The sequence below is a fragment of the Nerophis ophidion genome, linkage group LG02, assembly GCF_033978795.1.
Source record: "Nerophis ophidion isolate RoL-2023_Sa linkage group LG02, RoL_Noph_v1.0, whole genome shotgun sequence".
In the NCBI taxonomy this organism is placed as follows: domain Eukaryota; kingdom Metazoa; phylum Chordata; class Actinopteri; order Syngnathiformes; family Syngnathidae; genus Nerophis; species Nerophis ophidion.
The window spans coordinates 2,290,847-2,310,882 of NC_084612.1; the positions used below are offsets into that span (position 1 = coordinate 2,290,847).

General features: G+C 40.9%; 1 protein-coding gene across 2 annotated transcripts; it reads left to right on the top strand.

Moving 5' to 3' along the window:
* The first annotated feature begins 73 nt into the window (after nucleotides 1-73).
* tppp3 (tubulin polymerization-promoting protein family member 3) lies at nucleotides 74-19,332 on the top strand. 2 transcript variants are annotated; one of them, XM_061875957.1, is made up of 4 exons: nucleotides 74-792; nucleotides 5,253-5,450; nucleotides 5,522-5,675; nucleotides 18,593-19,332. In XM_061875957.1, the coding sequence occupies exons 2-4, from the start codon at nucleotides 5,263-5,265 to the stop codon at nucleotides 18,785-18,787; spliced, it is 537 nt and encodes a 178-aa protein (XP_061731941.1). In that variant the 5' UTR covers nucleotides 74-792; nucleotides 5,253-5,262; the 3' UTR covers nucleotides 18,788-19,332. The 2 variants fall into 2 exon arrangements, with proteins under 2 accessions (XP_061731941.1, XP_061731948.1); XM_061875964.1 differs by lacking the exon at nucleotides 74-792 and adding an exon at nucleotides 1,115-1,204.
* Nucleotides 19,333-20,036: the final 704 nt, after the last annotated feature.

Consider the following 20,036-nt stretch of genomic DNA (forward strand, 5'->3'; position numbering starts at 1 on the left):
TCCCTCCCACCCCCTCGAAAAAGTGAAACTCTGACAATAGATTGAAAAAAAAGTCTGCTTCTTAGCAGGACAAACTGGAAAATATTTGTGGACAAACTAGTCGCGACCGTCAGCCGTGAGTGGCGGGTGTGTTTATAGTTGCCAGGCAGGATGTGACATCACCACGTGGTTGTTGCGAGTCGTCGTTTCGCTCGGACTTTTATTTTAACAGGAGGCCTGCGATGATTTGTGTGTGTGCGTGTGTCATCCCTCCATGATGTGAGGAATGGTTTCCCCGGCAACCGGTCATGACAACATCCAAACAATGTCACTGCAAAAGGAGTGGCCTTGTGAAAGTATGACACAAACACACACATGTGCGCACACACACACACAGTGTCGGTTCTGGCGCCAGTCCAGTTCAATCACTGACTCCACCGAGCAGCTGCTGGGTTCCCAACAACAAAGAACAGAACCAGCAACGCTGCTGTCACCGCTGCAGCCCGCTTCTGTTGCATCAGACCCGGCGGGTTCTGCTCGGGTCCGCCCCCGACTTCCTGTTCAAAATCTTTTCTGTTTGGCCAAGAAAACAAACAAAAGGCCTTTCGACCCGTGACCTTTGGCCCCTTGACTGGGGCGGCAAGAGCCCACCCCTCTGACACCACCCGCCTGCATCCTCCCTCCCCACCCGTGTGATGCTGGACAGGATGTCGCCGTGACAACGGGATAAACAGACGACAACAAATCTTCAGCTCATTTTGAACGGGCGCGAGAAGCAGCAGCAGCAGCAGAGGACACAGACCAGGCCTTCAGGTAAGAAGCTGCAATGTGCATGTCGCTTTAATTGTAATCAGTTGAGTGCAACTTTCAAATTGGTAACTTTCCTACTAATGTGCATGCAAGTCCAACCAATAAAAGCATACAGATGTGTAACTGCGCAAAAAAAACAACAACACTTGACGTATATTTTGTTTTAAGTGCAGTTCCTTTGACCACTTCAAACAAAACGTGAGGTGTGACGTCACAATCACTACGTAATTCCCTCGTCCCGTCTTTTAAACAAACGTGACGTCAGTACCACGTTTGCGTCCGACATAATGTAAACAAAAGCGTCAAAGCGTGTCGTTGAACGTCATGTTTCTAGTGCTTGTAGCCACCGAAGAGCGACTTTAAACACCATCCGTCAGCGGATTTACTCAGATATAATTACTTCAGATACTTCAAGGTAATGTATGAAAACTATCTCTCAATATTGTGTGAAGATTAAATGACAAAAGTATCATCATTGTTAAAAAAATATAAATTCAGATGTTAGTTCGTACAGGTTTTATGTGGCTACACTGGGCGGTTATCTTGAAAGGTAACTTCGACCTTTTTCGGTTTTCCGAGTGACAATCCGAACCTGTGCGGCGTTCAAGTTCATTTTTCTTGCCTCGGAATCACAAACACGACGGTGACTTTAATTCCAATACAGTTTTAAGTATACATCCTCTATTACAGGGGTCACCAACCTTTATGAAACCAAGAGCTACTTCTTGGGTACTGATTAATGCGAAGGGTTACCAGTTTGATACACACTTAAATAAATTGCCAGAAATAGCCAAATGGCTCAATTTACCTTTAATAAATATAAAATATAAAAAATTAGTATTTCTGTCCTTCATTCCGTCGTACATTTTTTTTTCCTTTTACGGAAGGTTTTTTGTAGAGAATAAATGATGAAAAAAAAACACTTAATTGAACGGTTTAAAAGAAGAGAAAACAAGAAAAAAATGAAAATTACATTTTGAAACATAGTTTATCTTCAATTTAGACTCTTTCAAATTCAAAATTCAACCGAAAAAAATGAAGAGAAAAACTAGCTAATTCGAATCTTTTTGAAAAAATTAAAAAAAGAATTTATGGAACATCATTAGTAATTTTTCCTGATTAAGATTCATTTTAGAATTTTGATGACATGTTTTGAATAGGTTAAAATCCACTTTGAAATAAGATTTAAATTTGATTCTACAGATTTTCTAGATTTGCCAGAATATTTTTTGGGGAATTTGAACTAAAATAAGTTTGAAGAAATATTTCACAAATATTCTTCGTAGAAAAAACAGTAGCTAAAATGAAGAATTAAATTAGAACGTATTTATTCTTCTTTACAATAAAAAAATATATATACTTGAACACTGTTCTAAATTGTCAGGAAAGAAGAGGAAGGAATTTAAAAGGTAAAAAGGTGTATGTGTTCAAAAATCCTAAAATCTATTTTAAGGTTGTATTTTTTCTCTAAAATTGTCTTTCTGAAAGTTTTAAGAAGCAAAGTAAAAAAAAAAAAAAAATGAATTTATTTAAACAAGTGAAGACCAAGTCTTTAAAATTATTTCTTGGATTTTCAAATTCTATTTTGAGTTTTGTCTCTTAGAATTAAAAATGTCGAGCAAAGCGAGACCAGCTTTCTAGTAAATAAATACAATTTAAAAAATAGAGGCAGCTCACTGGTAAGTGCTGCTATTTGAGCTATTTTTAGAACAGGCCAGCGGGCTACTCATCTGGTCCTTACGGGCCGCGGTGGTGACCCCTGCTCCATATGGATACAAATGACTATCTACTTATCATACTATCGTCATATCAAATTGGCTCACATGTTTGAAATGATGCAAAAATCCCCTGAAATAATGACTGAAATAATGACAAAAAAGTCATTACTTAGGTTTTGTAAAAAAAAAAAAATTATGAAAAAAAGCTTTCTTTTAGTTTTGTTAAAAGTCTAATAAAAAATAGGAAGTCGTTTTTTAGTTAGATTTAGTTAACAAAAATGGATAGTAAAACAATATATAGCTCACTTTTAGTTAGTTTTAGTTAAAAAACAAAGTGGCTAATGAAAAAAACAACTATCATATGAGTTTTAGTTTAAAAAAAAGTTGCCTGGCAAAGAAATAGCTTGCTTTTTATTTAGTTTTAATAAAAAAAATTAAAAAAGCAAAAAAAAATAAATGTTTTAATTACCAGAAGTTTGACTTAAAATTGGCTAGTAAAAAAATATATAATAGCTCGCTTTTAGTTCATTTTAGGTAAATTAAAAGTGGCTAATAAAAACAATAAAAATAACTGCTCCCTTTTTAGTTAGTTTTTTTTAAAATGTCAAGAAATGGCTTGCTTTTTATTTGGTTTTAGTTTAAAAAAGATTGCTAAAAATGTTGCGTTTTTTTTTTTGCTTACCAGTAGTTAAAATTGGCTAGTAAATAAAATAGCTCGCTTTTTAGTTTTTAGTAAACAAAAAGATTGGCTAGTAAAAATAATAGCTCGTTTTATAGTTAGTTTTAATTTGAAAAAGAAAAAAGGCATTCAACATTCACACTAATGGACTAGTAAAAAAATTGGTCCCTTTTTAGTTAGTTTTAGTTTTAAAAAAATACCAGTAATTGGCCTGTAAAAAATAGCTCACTTTTTAGTTTTTAGTAAAAAAGATTGGCTAGTAAAAAAAAAACAAGCTTGTTTTATAGTTTTAGTAAAAAAAAAAAAAATGGCTAGCAAAAAAAGCTATTAAAATAAAGAAAATAAACTAGCTCGCTTTTGAGTTAGTCCATCCATCCATTTTGTTTACGCTTGTCCGTCCCGGAGTCTATTCTAGCTGGTTTTAGTTTAAAAAAAAATTGGCTAGTAAAAAAAGAGCCTGCTTTTTAGTTAGTTTTGGTTAAAAGAAAATGGACTAGTAAAATAATTGGCCCCTTTTAGTTAGTTTTAGTTTAAAAATAAAATGCCAGTAATTGGCCTGTGGGAAAAAATAGCTCCCTTTTTAAGTTTTTAGTAAAAAAAAAAAAGATTGGCTAGTAAAAAAAAGATACCTCGTTTTATAGTTAATTTTCGTTTAAAAAAAATGGTTAGCAAAAAAAAGTAAAGTAAAAAAATATAAAAATACACTAGCTCGCTTTTGAGTTAGTCCATCCATCCATTTTCTACCGCTTGTCCCTTTTCGAGGTGCTGGAGCCTATCCCCAGCTGCACTCGGTTTTAGTTAAAAAAAAATATTGGCTGATAAAAAAGTTGCTATTTAGTTTTCGTTAAAAAAAAAAAGGTAGTAAAATAACAATACAGTAGCTTGCTTTTGTAGCTAGTTTTAGTTAAAAAATGGACTAGTAAAAAAATGTAATTCAAAAAATGGACTTGTAAAAAATTGTATCCCTTTTTGGTCTTAGTCCAAAAGAATTGCCAGTAGTTGGCCTGTAAAAAAATAGCTCGCTTTTTAGTCTTTAGGTAAAAAAAAAAAAAAAAAAAGATTGGCTACTAAAAAAAATAGTTTGTTTTAAAGTTTTAGTTCAAAAAAAAATGGCTGGCAAAAAAAAAAGTTAGTAAAAAAATATATATATATTTTATATATATATATATATATATACACTTGCTCGCTTTTGAGTTAGTCCATCTATTTTTCACCACTTGTCCCTCTTGGAGATGCTGGAGCCTATTCCCTCTGCACTCAGTTTTAGTTAAAAAAAAAAAAAAATTGGCTAATAAAAAAGAACTTGCTTCTTATTTAGTTTTAGTAAAACAAAAATGGTTAGTAAAATAATAATACAGTAGCTTGCATTCTTAGCTAGTTTTAGTTAAAAATGGACTAGTAAAAAAAATAGAAGTTAAAAAAATGGACTAGTAAATTTTGTTATCCCTTTTTAAGTTAGTTTTAGTTAAAAACATTTTTTACCAGTAATTAAGCCTGTAAAAAAAATAGTTTGCTTCTTAGTTTTTAGTAAAAAAAAAACATTGGCTGGTAAAAAAAAAGTTGTAAAAACATTTTTTGATACTTTTTTAGTTGAAAAATAAAATCAAAAAAAGTAATTAAAAAAAAAGTATATATATATATACACTAGCTTGATTTTGAGTTGGTCCATCAATCCATTTTCTACCACTTGTCCCTCTCGGGGTGCTAGCCTATCCCAGCTGCACTCGGTTTTATTTAAAAAAAAAAAAAAAATTGCTAGTAAAAAAAGAGCTTATTTTTTAGTTAAAAAAAAAAAAAAAAAAAGGCGGGTAAAATACAGTAGCTCGCTTTTTAGTTAGTTTTCGTTCAAAAAATGGACTAGTGAAAAAATTGCTCCCTTTTTAGTTTTAGTCCCCCCCAAAAAATGCCAGTAATTGGCCTGTAAAAAAACAACTACTTTCTTTTAAGCCTTAATATCTAAAAATTCAGCTTTAAAAATATCCGTCACAAAGGTTTCAAAGCAATGAATAGTAAACGTTATTTACACACAGTTAAGAAGGCTAAAAGCTTGTTTACTTCCGTCCTAGATCTTCCATCATGGCGGAGAATGTCGACAGCTTTGACCTGCTGGAGGCTTTCAAGAAGTTCGCCATCCACGGCGACACCAAGGCCACCGGTAACGAGCTCAACGGGAAGAACTGGGCCAAACTGTGCAAGGACTGCAAGATCACTGACGGCAAGAACGTGAGCAGCACCGACGTGGACATCGTCTTCTCCAAAGTCAAGTAAGTCCTCCTTGCTCGCCACCCACACGCCGCACCACACCTCACGGGGGTCACCTGTGTGTGGTCTTCAGGCAGAAGTCGGCTCGCATCATCACCTTTGAGGAGTTCCAGCTGGCTCTGCATGAGTTGGCCCCGAAAAGGTTCAAAGGCAAAAGTCACGACGAGGCCCTGCGGTCCATCTTCAATCTGGTGGAGGCGGGGGCACCAAGCAACGTGGGCGTGACGGTAAGAAGGTTCCTGCTATACAGTAGGGAGGGGATTATTCACATGGCCACAGTCCTGGGTGGATCTTGTGTGAGGGGAAGGGAGTTGATAGTGCACTCCGCGAATTTGTCACGTTTCATGTGTCAGGTAAACCACGACGAATGGGGCCATGTTCATGCGAAAAAAAATTTGTTTTTTTTTGCGTCAATGCTAGTTTTGATCCACCCAGTCCTAGGTGGATCCCATGTGAGAGGAACAGAGTGGATCATGCACCCCCCCAATTTTGTCACGTGAACCGCAACAAATGGGGCCATGTTCATCATATCTAGCATTGACGCAAAAAAGTGTTGTTTTTCGTCAATGCTACTTTTGAATGGATGGATCGTGCGAGAGAGGGAGTGGATAGAGCACTCCCCAAATTTGTCACATTTCATGTGTCAGGTAAACCGCAACAAATGGGGCCATGTTCATCATATCTAGCATTGACGCAAAAAAGTGTTGTTTTTCGTCAATGCTACTTTTGAATGGATGGATCGTGCGAGAGAGGGAGTGGATAGTGCACTCCCCAAATTTGTCCCGTTTCATGTGTCAGGTAAACCGCAACAAATGGGGCCATGTTCATCAAAAGTTGCATTTTGTTTTTTTGCGTCAATGCTAGTTTTGATCCACCCAGTCCTAGGTGGATCCCATGTGGGAAGAAAAAAGAGTGGTCAGACAATCCTCAAATTTGTCACGTTTCATGTGTCAAGGTAAACCGCGACAAATGGGGCCATGTTCATCAAAACTAGCATTGACGCAAAAACTTTTTTTTTTGCGTCAATGCTAGTTTTGATCCACCCAGCCATGAGTGTATCTCAGGTGAGAGGAAGAGTGGATAGTGCACTCCCCAAATTTGTCCCGTTTAATGTGTCAGGTAAACCGCAACAAATGGGGCCATGTTCATCAAAAGTTGCATTTTGGGTTTTTTTTTGCGTCAATGCTAGTTTTGATCCATCCAGTCCTAGGTGGATCCCATGTGGGAAGAAAAAATAGTGGACTGGCACTCCCCAAATTAGTCACGTTTCATGTTAAACCGCGACAAATGGGGCCATGTTCATGCGAAAAAAAATTTGTTTTTTTTTGCGTCAATGCTAGTTTTGATCCACCCAGTCCTAGGTGGGTCCCATGTGAGAGGAACAGAGTGGATCATGCACCCCCCCCAATTTTGTCACGTGAACCGCAACAAATGGGGCCATGTTCATCATATCTAGCATTGACGCAAAAAAGTGTTGTTTTTCGTCAATGCTACTTTTGAATGGATGGATCGTGCGAGAGAGGGAGTGGATAGTGCACTCCCCAAATTTGTCACGTTTCATGTGTCAGGTAAACCGCAACAAATGGGGCCATGTTCATCAAAAGTTGCATTTTGTTTTTTTGCGTCAATGCTAGTTTTGATCCATCCAGTCCTAGGTGGATCCCATGTGGGAAGAAAAAAGAGTGGTCAGACAATCCTCAAATTTGTCACGTTTCATGTGTCAAGGTAAACCGCGACAAATGGGGCCATGTTCATCAAAACTAGCATTGACGCAAAAACATTTTTTTTTGCGTCAATGCTAGTTTTGATCCACCCACCCATGAGTGTATCTCAGGTGAGAGGAAGAGAGTGGATAGTGCACTCCCCAAATTTGTCCCGTTTCATGTGTCAGGTAAACCGCCACAAATGGGGCCATGTTCATCAAAACTAGCATTGACGCAAAAACATTTTTTTTTGCGTCAATGCTAGTTTTGATCCACCCAGCCATGAGTGTATCTCAGGTGAGAGGAAGAGTGGATAGTGCACTCCCCAAATTTGTCCCATTTCATGTGTCAGGTAAACCGCAACAAATGGGGCCATGTTCATCAAAAGTTGCATTTTGTTTTTTTTTGCGTCAATGCTAGTTTTGATCCATCCAGTCCTAGGTGGATCCCATGTGGGAAGAAAAAGGAGTGGACTGGCACTCCCCAAATTTGTCACGTTTCATGTGTCAAGGTAAACCGCGACAAATGGGGCCATGTTCATCAAAACTAGCATTGACGCAAAAACATTTTTTTTTGCGTCAATGCTAGTTTTGATCCACCCAGCCATGAGTGTATCGCAGGTGAGAGGAAGAGTGGATAGTGCACTCCCCAAATTTGTCCCGTTTCATGTGTCAGGTAAACCGCAACAAATGGGGCCATGTTCATCAAAAGTTGCATTTTGGGGTTTTTTTTGCGTCAATGCTAGTTTTGATCCATCCAGTCCTAGGTGGATCCCACGTGGGAAGAAAAAATAGTGGACTGGCACTCCCCAAATTTGTCACGTTTCATGTGTCAAGGTAAACCGCGACAAATGGGGCCATGTTCATCAAAACTAGCATTGACGCAAAAACATTTTTTTTTGCGTCAATGCTAGTTTTGATCCACCCAGCCATGAGTGTATCGCAGGTGAGAGGAAGAGTGGATAGTGCACTCCCCAAATTTGTCCCGTTTCATGTGTCAGGTAAACCGCAACAAATGGGGCCATGTTCATCAAAAGTTGCATTTTGTTTTTTTTTGCGTCAATGCTAGTTTTGATCCATCCAGTCCTGGGTGGATCCCATGTGGGAAGAAAAAAGAGTGGACTGGCACTCCCCAAATTTTTCACGTTTCATGTGTCAAGGTAAACCACGACGAATGGGGCCATGTTCATGCGAAAAAAAATTTGTTTTTTTTTGCGTCAATGCTAGTTTTGATCCACCCAGTCCTAGGTGGGTCCCATGTGAGAGGAACAGAGTGGATCATGCACCCCCCCAATTTTGTCACGTGAACCGCAACAAATGGGGCCATGTTCATCATATCTAGCATTGACGCAAAAAAGTGTTGTTTTTCGTCAATGCTACTTTTGAATGGATGGATCGTGCGAGAGAGGGAGTGGATAGTGCACTCCCCAAATTTGTCCCGTTTCATGTGTCAGGTAAACCGCAACAAATGGGGCCATGTTCATCAAAAGTTGCATTTTGTTTTTTTGCGTCAATGCTAGTTTTGATCCATCCAGTCCTAGGTGGATCCCATGTGGGAAGAAAAAAGAGTGGTCAGACAATCCTCAAATTTGTCACGTTTCATGTGTCAAGGTAAACCGCGACTAATGGGGCCATGTTCATCAAAACTAGCATTGACGCAAAAACATTTTTTTTTGCGTCAATGCTAGTTTTGATCCACCCAGCCATGAGTGTATCTCAGGTGAGAGGAAGAGTGGATAGTGCACTCCCCGAATTTGTCCCGTTTCATGTGGCAGGTAAACCGCAACAAATGGGGCCATGTTCATCAAAAGTTGCATTTTGTTTTTTTTTGCGTCAATGCTAGTTTTGATCCATCCAGTCCTAGGTGGATCCCATGTGGGAAGAAAAAAGAGTGGACTGGCACTCCCCAAATTAGTCACGTTTCATGTGTCAAGGTAAACCGCGACAAATGGGGCCATGTTCATCAAAACTAGCATTGACACAAAAACATTTTTTTTTGCGTCAATGCTAGTTTTGATCCACCCACCCATGAGTGTATCTCAGGTGAGAGGAAGAGAGTGGATAGTGCACTCCCCAAATTTGTCCCGTTTCATGTGTCAGGTAAACCGCAACAAATGGGGCCATGTTCATCAAAAGTTGCATTTTTTTTTTTTTTTGCGTCAATGCTAGTTTTGATCCATCCAGTCCTAGGTGGATCCCATGTGGGAAGAAAAAGGAGTGGACTGGCACTCCCCAAATTTGTCACGTTTCATGTGTCAAGGTAAACCGCGACAAATGGGGCCATGTTCATCAAAACTAGCATTGACGCAAAAACATTTTTTTTGCGTCAATGCTAGTTTTGATCCACCCACCCATGAGTGTATCTCAGGTGAGAGGAAGAGAGTGGATAGTGCACTCCCCAAATTTGTCCCGTTTCATGTGTCAGGTAAACCGCAACAAATGGGGCCATATTCATCAAAAGTTGCATTTTGTTTTTTTTTGCGTCAATGCTAGTTTTGATCCATCCAGTCCTAGGTGGATCCCATGTGGGAAGAAAAAATAGTGGACTGGCACTCCCCAAATTAGTCACGTTTCATGTGTCAAGGTAAACCGCGACAAATGGGGCCATGTTCATCAAAACTAGCATTGACGCAAAAACATTTTTTTTTGCGTCAATGCTAGTTTTGATCCACCCAGCCATGAGTGTATCTCAGGTGAGAGGAAGAGTGGATAGTGCTCTTTCCAAATTTGTCCTGTTTCATGTGTCAGGTAAACCGCAACAAATGGGGCCATGTTCATCAAAAGTTGCATTTTGGGTTTTTTTTTGCGTCAATGCTAGTTTTGATCCATCCAGTCCTAGGTGGATCCCATGTGGGAAGAAAAAAGAGTGGACTGGCACTCCCCAAATTTGTCACGTTTCATGTGTCAAGGTAAACCGCGACAGATGGGGCCATGTTCATCCAAAACTAGCATTGACGCAAAAACATTTTTTTTGCGTCAATGCTAGTTTTGATCCACCCAGCCATGAGTGTATCGCAGGTGAGAGGAAGAGTGGATAGTGCACTCCCCAAATTTGTCCCGTTTCATGTGTCAGGTAAACCGCAACAAATGGGGCCATGTTCATCAAAAGTTGCATTTTGGTTTTTTTTGCGTCAATGCTAGTTTTGATCCATCCAGTCCTGGGTGGATCCCATGTGGGAAGAAAAAAGAATGGACTGGCACTCCCCAAATTTGTCACGTTTCATGTGTCAAGGTAAACCGCGACAAATGGGGCCATGTTCATCAAAACTAGCATTGACGCAAAAACATTTTTTTTTGCGTCAATGCTAGTTTTGATCCACCCAGCCATGAGTGTATCGCAGGTGAGAGGAAGAGTGGATAGTGCACTCCCCAAATTTGTCCCGTTTCATGTGTCAGGTAAACCGCAACAAATGGGGCCATGTTCATCAAAAGTTGCATTTTGGTTTTTTTTGCGTCAATGCTAGTTTTGATCCATCCAGTCCTGGGTGGATCCCATGTGGGAAGAAAAAAGAATGGACTGGCACTCCCCAAATTTGTCACGTTTCATGTGTCAAGGTAAACCGCGACAAATGGGGCCATGTTCATCAAAACTAGCATTGACGCAAAAACATTTTTTTTTGCGTCAATGCTAGTTTTGATCCACCCAGCCATGAGTGTATCTCAGGTGAGAGGAAGAGAGTGGATAGTGCACTCCCCAAATTTGTCCCGTTTCATGTGTCAGGTAAACCGCAACAAATGGGGCCATGTTCATCAAAAGTTGCATTTTTTTTTTTTTTTTGCGTCAATGCTAGTTCTGATCCATCCAGTCCTAGGTGGATCCCATGTGGGAAGAAAAAAGAGTGGACTGGCACTCCCCAAATTTGTCACGTTTCATGTGTCAAGGTAAACCGCGACAGATGGGGCCATGTTCATCAAAACTAGCATTGACGCAAAAACATTTTTTTTTGCGTCAATGCTAGTTTTGATCCACCCAGCCATGAGTGTATCTCAGGTGAGAGGAAGAGAGTGGATAGTGCACTCCCCAAATTTGTCCCGTTTCATGTGTCAGGTAAACCGCAACAAATGGGGCCATGTTCATCAAAAGTTGCACTTTGTTTTTTTGCGTCAATGCTAGTTTTGATCCATTCAGTCCTAGGTGGATCCCATGTGGGAAGAAAAGAGTGGACTGGCACTCCCCAAATTTGTCACGTTTCATGTGTCAAGGTAAACCGCGACAAATGGGGCCATGTACATCAAAACTAGCATTGACCCAAAAACATTTTTTTTTGCGTCAATGCTAGTTTTGATCCACCCAGCCATGAGTGTATCTCAGGTGAGAGGAAGACAGTGGATAGTGCACTCCCCAAAATGTCCCGTTTCATGTGTCAGGTAAACCGCAACAAATGGGGCCATGTTCATCAAAAGTTGCATTTTGTTTTTTTTGCGTCAATGCTAGTTTTGATCCATCCAGTCCTAGGTGGATCCCATGTGGGAAGAAAAAAGAGTGGACAGGCACTCCCCAAATTTGTCACGTTTCATGTGTCAAGGTAAACCGCGACGAATGGGGCCATGTTCATCAAAACTAGCATTGACGCAAAAACATCTTTTTTGCGTCAATGTTAGTTTTGATCCACCCAGCCATGAGTTGGTATCTCAGGTGAGAGGAAGAGAGTGGATAGTGCACTCCCCAAATTTGTCCCGTTTCATGTGTCAGGTAACGCAACAAATGGGGCCATGTTCATCAAAAGTTGCATTTTGGTTTTTTTTGCGTCAATGCTAGTTTTGATCCATCCAGTCCTAGGTGGATCCCATGTGGGAAGAAAAAAAAAGTGGACAGGCACTCCTCAAATTTGTCACGTTTCATGTGTCAAGGTAAACCGCGACGAATCTAGCATTGACGCAAAACATTTTTTTTTGTGTCAATGCTAGATTTGATCCAACCAGCCATGGGTGTATCTCAGGTGAGAAGAAGAGAGTGGATAGTGTACTCTCCAAAAAAACATAATTTTTATGGTCAGTGCTAGTTTTGATAAACATCGGTTTACCTGACACATGAAACGTAACAAATTTGGGGAGTGCACTATCCACTCTCTTCCTCTCACACGAGATCCACCCAGGACTGTGACCATCAAAACTGGTATTTGACGCCCAAAAAAAATGTTTTTGCGTCAATGCTAGTTTTGATCCAGCCAGCCCATGGGTGGATCTCGTGTGAGAGGAAGAGAGTGGATAGTGCACTCCCCAAATAAAACATAATTTTTATGGTCCACGCTAGTTTTGATAAACATCAGTTTACCTGACACATGAAACGTAACAAATTTGGGGAGTGCACTATCCACTCTCTTCCTCTCACACGAGATCCACCTAGAACTGTGACCATCAAAACTAGCATTTGACGCAAAACATTTTTTTTGCGTCAATGCTAGTTTTGATCCACCCAGCCATGGGTGCATCTCGGGTGAGAGGAAGAGAGTGGATAGTGCACTCCCCAAAAAAACATAATTTTTATGGTCAATGCTAATTTTGATAAACATCGGTAAATTTGGGGAGTGCACTATCCACTCTCTTCCCCTCACATGAGATCCACCCAGCATTTGACAAACATTTTTTTTTTTTGCGTCAATACTAGTTTTGATCCACCCAGCCATGGGTGGATCTCGGATGAGAGGAAGACAGTGGATAGTGCACTCTCCCAAAAAACACAATTTTTATGGTCAATGCTAGTTTTGATAAACATCGGTAAATTTGTCACGTTTCATGTGTCAGGTAAACCGCGACGAATGGGGCCATGACACAAAAGTTTTTTTGCATCAATGCTAGTTTTGATACTAAGTGGATCTCGTGTGAGAGGAAGAGAGTGGATAGTGCACCCTCCAAATTTTGTCACGTTTCATGTGTCAGGTAAACTGCGACAAATGGGCCATGACGCAGAAAAAAGAATATTTTTTTCGCGTCAATGCTAGTTTTGATCCTGGGTGGATCTCATGTGAGAGGAAGAGAGTGGATAGTGCACCCTCCAAATTTTGTCACGTTTCATGTGTCAGGTAAACTGCGACGAATGGGGCCATGACGCAAAAGTTTTTTTGCATCAATGCTAGTTTTGATACTAAGTGGATCTCGTGTGAGAGGAAGAGAGTGGATAGTGCACTCTCCAAATTTTGTCACGTTTCATGTGTCAGGTAAACCGCGACGGATAGGGCCATGACGCAAAAGTTTTTTTGCATCAATGCTAGTTTTCATACTAAGTTGATCTCGTGTGAGAGGAAGAGAGTGGATAGTGCACCCTCCAAATTTTGTCATGTTTCATGTGTCAGGTAAACTGCGACAAATGGGCCATGATGCGAAAAAAGAATGTTTTTTCGCGTCAATGCTAGTTTTGATCCTGGGTGGATCTCAATCAATCAATCAATCAATCAATGTTTACTTATATAGCCCTAAATCACTAGTGTCTCAAAGGGCTGCACAAACCACCACGACATCCTCGGTAGGCCCACATAAGGGCAAGGAAAACTCACACCCAGTGGGACGTCGGTGACAATGATGACTATGAGAACCTTGGAGAGGAGGAAAGCAATGGATGTCGAGCGGGTCTAACATGATACTGTGAAAGTTCAATCCACAATGGATCCAACACAGCAGCGAGAGTCCCGTTCACAGCGGAGCCAGCAGGAAACCATCCCAAGCGGAGTCGGATCAGCAGCGCAGAGATGTCCCCAGCCGATACACAGGCAAGCAGTACATGGCCACCGGATCGGACTGGACCCCCTCCACAGGGGAGAGTGGGACATAGAAGAAAAAGAAAAAGAAACAGCAGATCAACTGGTCTAAAAAGGGAGTCTATTTAAAGGCTAGAGTATACAAATGAGTTTTAAGGTGAGACTTAAATGCTTCTACTGAGGTGGCATCTCGAACTGTTACCGGGAGGGCATTCCAGAGTACTGGAGCCCGAACGGAAAATGCTCTATAGCCCGCAGACTTTTTTTGGGCTTTGGGAATCACTAATAAGCCGGAGTCCTTTGAACGCAGATTTCTTGCCGGGACATATGGTACAATACAATCGGCAAGATAGGATGGAGCTAGACCGTGTAGTATTTTATACGTAAGTAGTAAAACCTTAAAGTCACATCTTAAGTGCACAGGAAGCCAGTGCAGGTGAGCCAGTACAGGTATATATGTATGTATATATGTATATAAAGGTATATACAGTATAGGTATATATGTATGTATATATGTATATAAAGGTATATACAGTACAGGTATATATGTATGTATATATGTATATAAAGGTATATACAGTATAGGTATATATGTATGTATATATGTATATAAAGGTATATACAGTACAGGCGTAATGTGATCAAACTTTCTTGTTCTTGTCAAAAGTCTAGCAGCCGCATTTTGTACCAACTGTAATCTTTTAATGCTAGACATGGGGAGACCCGAAAATAATACGTTACAGTAGTCGAGGCGAGACGTAACAAACGCATGGATAATGATCTCAGCGTCTTTAGTGGACAGAATGGAGCGAATTTTAGCGATATTACGGAGATGAAAGAAGGCCGTTTTAGTAACGCTTTTAATGTGTGACTCAAAGGAGAGAGTTGGGTCGAAGATAATACCCAGATTCTTTACCGTGTCGCCTTGTTTAATTGTTTGGTTGTCAAATGTTAGAGTTGTATTATTAAATAGAGTTCGGTGTCTAGCAGGACCGATAATCAGCATTTCCGTTTTTTTGGCGTTGAGTTGCAAAAAGTTAGCGGACATCCATTGTTTAATTTCATTAAGACACGCCTCCAGCTGACTACAATCCGGCGTGTTGGTCAGCTTTAGGGGCATGTAGAGTTGGGTGTCATCAGCATAACAGTGAAAGCTAATACCGTATTTGCGTATGATGTCACCTAGCGGCAGCATGTAGATGCTGAAGAGTACAGGGCCAAGGACCGAACCCTGGGGAACTCCACACGTTACCTTAACGTAGTCCGAGGTCACATTGTTATGGGAGACACACTGCATCCTATCAGTAAGATAAGAGTTAAACCAAGACAGGGCTAAGTCTGACATACCAATTCGTGTTTTGATACGTTCTAATAAAATATTATGATCGACGGTATCGAAAGCAGCGCTAAGATCGAGGAGCAGCAACATAGATGACGCATCAGAATCCATCGTTAGCAATAGATCATTAGTCAATTTTGCGAGGGCTGTCTCCGTGGAGTGATTTGCTCTGAAACCGGATTGAAAGGTTTCACATAGATTGTTAGACGCTAAGTGTTCATTTAACTGCTCCGCAACAATTTTTTCGAGGATTTTTGAAATAAAGGGAAGGTGAGACACCGGCCGGTAGTTTACCATGAGGTCAGGATCGAGGTTAGGTCTTTTAAGAAGAGGATGAATAACCGCTTTTTTGAATGCTAGGGGAACAGTGCCCGAGGAGAGTGATAAGTTTATAATATTTAGCACTGATGGACATAATAATACAAAGAGCTCCTTGATCAGTTTCCCTGGAAGAGGGTCAAGTAAGCATGTTGTTTGTTTTATTCCATTTACACGTTGTAACAATTCCTCTAATGTTATTTCCTCAAAACGAGAGAAACTATTTTGGAGGGCAGTATCCGCCGTATATACAATCGTGTCAGTGTTAATAGAACCCCGTTGTAGCTGGGACGCATTGTCTTTAATCTCCTTTCTAATGACTTCAATTTTCTTACTAAAGAATTGCATAAAGTCATCAGCTGAGTGGGTTGAGCTACTGGAAGGAGTCCCTTGTTGGGTTAGCGATGCTACCGTACTAAACTAAAATTTAGGATCGTTTTTATTACGGTGGATGAGATTTGAGTAATATTTAGCTTTAGCTAAGGTAATTATGCGTTTATAAGTTATTAAACCATCACTAAATGCTTGATGGTGCACCTCAAGTTTAGTCGTGCGCCATTTGCGTTCCAGCTTTCTGCATAATAATTTCTGAGCTCTAGTTTCTTCTGTAAACCACGGGGTGCGCTTTTTTGGAGCCTTTTTTAACTTTAGCGGTGCTATGTTATCAATGGTTTCGCGCAGGGCGTCGTTAAAGTTGTTAGTGAGGTTATCAATAGAGCCCACATACTTTGGGAATGGTGCCATTACCGAGGGCAGTAGGTCAGCAAGAGTTGTCGTTGTGGCAGCATTAATGTTGCGGCTGTTATAGCAGTTATTATTATTATTAGTTTGACGAACATGCGTCTGAACCTCGAATTTTATAAGGTAATGATCGGACAATACTTTAGTATACGGGAGTATCGTAACTTTGGAAACGGTGATGCCCCTGACAAGCACTAGGTCTATCGTATTACCGTTGCGATGCGTGGGTTCATTTATTATTTGTGTGAGACCACAGCTATCAATTACAGTCTGGAGGCATGACGCAGAAAAAAGAATGTTTTTTTCGCGTCAATGCTAGTTTTGATCCTGGGTGGATCTCATGTGAGAGGAAGAGAGTGGATAGTGCACCCTCCAAATTTTGTCACGTTTCATGTGTCAGGTAAACTGCGACGAATGGGGCCATGACGCAAAAGTTTTTTTGCATCAATGCTAGTTTTGATACTAAGTGGATCTCGTGTGAGAGGAAGAGAGTGGATAGTGCACTCTCCAAATTTTGTCACGTTTCATGTGTCAGGTAAACCGCGACGAATAGGGCCATGACGCAAAAGTTTTTTGCATCAATGCTAGTTTTCATACTAAGTGGATCTCGTGTGAGAGGAAGAGAGTGGATAGTGCACCCTCCAAATTTTGTCACGTTTCATGTGTCAGGTAAACTGCGACAAATGGGCCATGACGCAGAAAAAATAATGTTTTTTTCGCGTCAATGCTAGTTTTGATCCTGGGTCGATCTCATGTGAGAGGAAGAGAGTGGATAGTGCACCCTCCAAATTTTGTCACGTTTCATGTGTCAGGTAAACTGCGACAAATGGGCCATGATGCAAAAAAAGAATGTTTTTTCGCGTCAATGCTAGTTTTGATCCTGGGTGGATCTCGTGTGAGAGGAGGAGAGTGGATAGTGCACCCTCCAAATTTTGTCATGTTTCATGTGTCAGGTAAACCGCAACGAATGGGGCCATGACGCAAAAGTTTTTTTGCATCAATGCTAGTTTTCATACTAAGTGGATCTCGTGTGAGAGGAAGGGAGTGGATAGTGCACCCTCCAAATTTTGTCATGTTTCATGTGTCAGGTAAACTGCGACAAATGGGCCATGATGCAAAAAAAGAATGTTTTTTCGCGTCAATGCTAGTTTTGATCCTGGGTGGATCTCGTGTGAGAGGAGGAGAGTGGATAGTGCACCCTCCAAATTTTGTCATGTTTCATGTGTCAGGTAAACCGCAACGAATGGGGCCATGACGCAAAAGTTTTTTTGCATCAATGCTAGTTTTCATACTAAGTGGATCTCGTGTGAGAGGAAGAGAGTGGATAGTGCACCCTCCAAATTTTGTCATGTTTCATGTGTCAGGTAAACTGCGACAAATGGGCCATGATGCAAAAAAAAGAATGTTTTTTCGCGTCAATGCTAGTTTTGATCCTGGGTGGATCTCGTGTGAGAGGAGGAGAGTGGATAGTGCACCCTCCAAATTTTGTCATGTTTCATGTGTCAGGTAAACCGCAACGAATGGCGCCATGACGCAAAAAAGAATGATTTTTTGCGTCAATGCTAGTTTTGATACTAAGTGGATCTCGTGTGAGAGGAAGAGAGTGGATAGTGCACTCTCCAAATTTTGTCACGTTTCATGTGTCAGGTAAACCGCGACGAATAGGGCCATGACGCAAAAGTTTTTTTGCATCAATGCTAGTTTTCATACTAAGTGGATCTCGTGTGAGAGGAAGAGAGTGGATAGTGCACCCTCCAAATTTTGTCATGTTTCATGTGTCAGGTAAACTGCGACAAATGGGCCATGATGCAAAAAAAGAATGTTTTTTCGCGTCAATGCTAGTTTTGATCCTGGGTGGATCTCGTGTGAGAGGAGGAGAGTGGATAGTGCACCCTCCAAATTTTGTCATGTTTCATGTGTCAGGTAAACCGCAACGAATGGGGCCATGACGCAAAAAAGAATGATTTTTTGCGTCAATGCTAGTTTTGATCCTGGGTGGATCTCGTGTGAGAGGAAGAGAGTGGATAGTGCACTCCCCCCAAAAACATGGTCAATGATAGTTTTGATGAACATCAGTTTACGTGACACATGAAACGTGACTAATTTGGGGAGTGCACTATCCACTCACTTTCAACACGAGATCCACCCATTATTGTGGCCATCCAGACTAGCATTGACGCAAAAATGTTTTTTTTGCTTCTATGCATGGCCCCATTCGTCGCGGTATACCTGATACATGAAACATGACAAATTTGGGGTGTTATTTCTGTATTGTATAGTGACAAAATTTCAATAAACTATTTTAAAAGAACAAACCAGCAGTGACGAGTTCGCTTACTCGGTCCACAGAAAATGTCGAAGGCGGGAGGAGTGGACCGACTGACCGACACGTCGCGCTACACGGGCTCGCACAAGGAGCGCTTCGACGAGAGCGGCAAAGGCAAAGGCCGCGAGGGCCGCGAGGATCTGGTGAGCAACACGGGCTACGTTGGCGCCTACAAGGACGCCGGCACCTACGACGCCAAGATGAAGGATCTCAAGTGAGACCACGCCCGCTCGCCGGCAGGAAGCTGAAGCACTTAGGTCGGGATGGAACCTGTGTGTGTGTGTGCGTGTGAGTGTGTGTGTGAGTGTGTGTGTTCATAACATTATGGGGACAACTCACTGTTTACACAATTACGTCGTGGGGACCAAAATCACAAATCCTTGTCTTCGTAACGTAAACTCTCTAAAAATTGTTCAAACCAATCCTAAAGTTTTAGCTTTGGTCAATAACACACAGGTTTTGGTGTGAGAGTGTGTGTGTGTATGCGTGCGTGTGTGTGTATGCGTGTGTGTGGCGGCCTCGACGCAGCGACTTCCTGCCAGAGGTTGCGTCCCCACGCAAAAGGTCTGATTTTTAAAGGGAAACTGCACCACTGTCGATGTCTACTTCCTGTGTGTAATGTCCTCATATGTCCATTTGATTCATCTCACTCTTGCTAGCATCATTTCTTTATGCCTCCTTTCTTACTGATGAATAATGACTGTATTCCATCACCATGACAACAAGTTGCTTAATGGAAAAATAAAAACTATTTACAAAAATGGCCCCATTCGTCACAGTTTACCTGACACATGAAACGTGACAAAATTTGGAGGGTGCATCATACACAAGGTCATACCAAAGACCATAAAAATGGGACCCGTTATCTTCCTGCTTGGCACTCAGCATCAAGCAGTTGGAATTGGGGGTTAAATCACCAAAAATGATTCTTGGGCGTGGCCAATGCTGCCGCTTACTGCTCCTCTCACCTCGCAGGGTGTGATCAAGGGTGATGGGTCAAATGCAGAGAATAATTTCGCCACAGCTAGTGTGTGTGTGACAATCATTGGTACTTTCACTTTTTTAGTGAATGGTGGATGTATTGATAACATCGCTATCGGACCGATACCAGTTGAAATAGTTTAAATGTACATTCGCATGGAAAAATAAAAACTATAACAAAAACTTGTTTGTTTGTTCTTAGATCGGTAGGTCGTGAGTTCCAACCCCGGCCGAGTCATACCAAAGACTATAAAAAATGGGACCCGTTACCTCCCTGCTTGGCACTCAGCATCAAGGGTTGGAATTGGGGGTTAAATCACCAAAAATGATTCTTGGGCGTGGCCAATGCTGCTGCTCACTGCTCCCCTCACCTCCCAGGGGGTGATCAAGGGTGATATCAAATGCAGAGAATAATTTCGCCACACCTAGTGTGTGTGTGACAATCATTGGAACTTTAACTTTTTTAGTGAATGGTGGATGTATCGA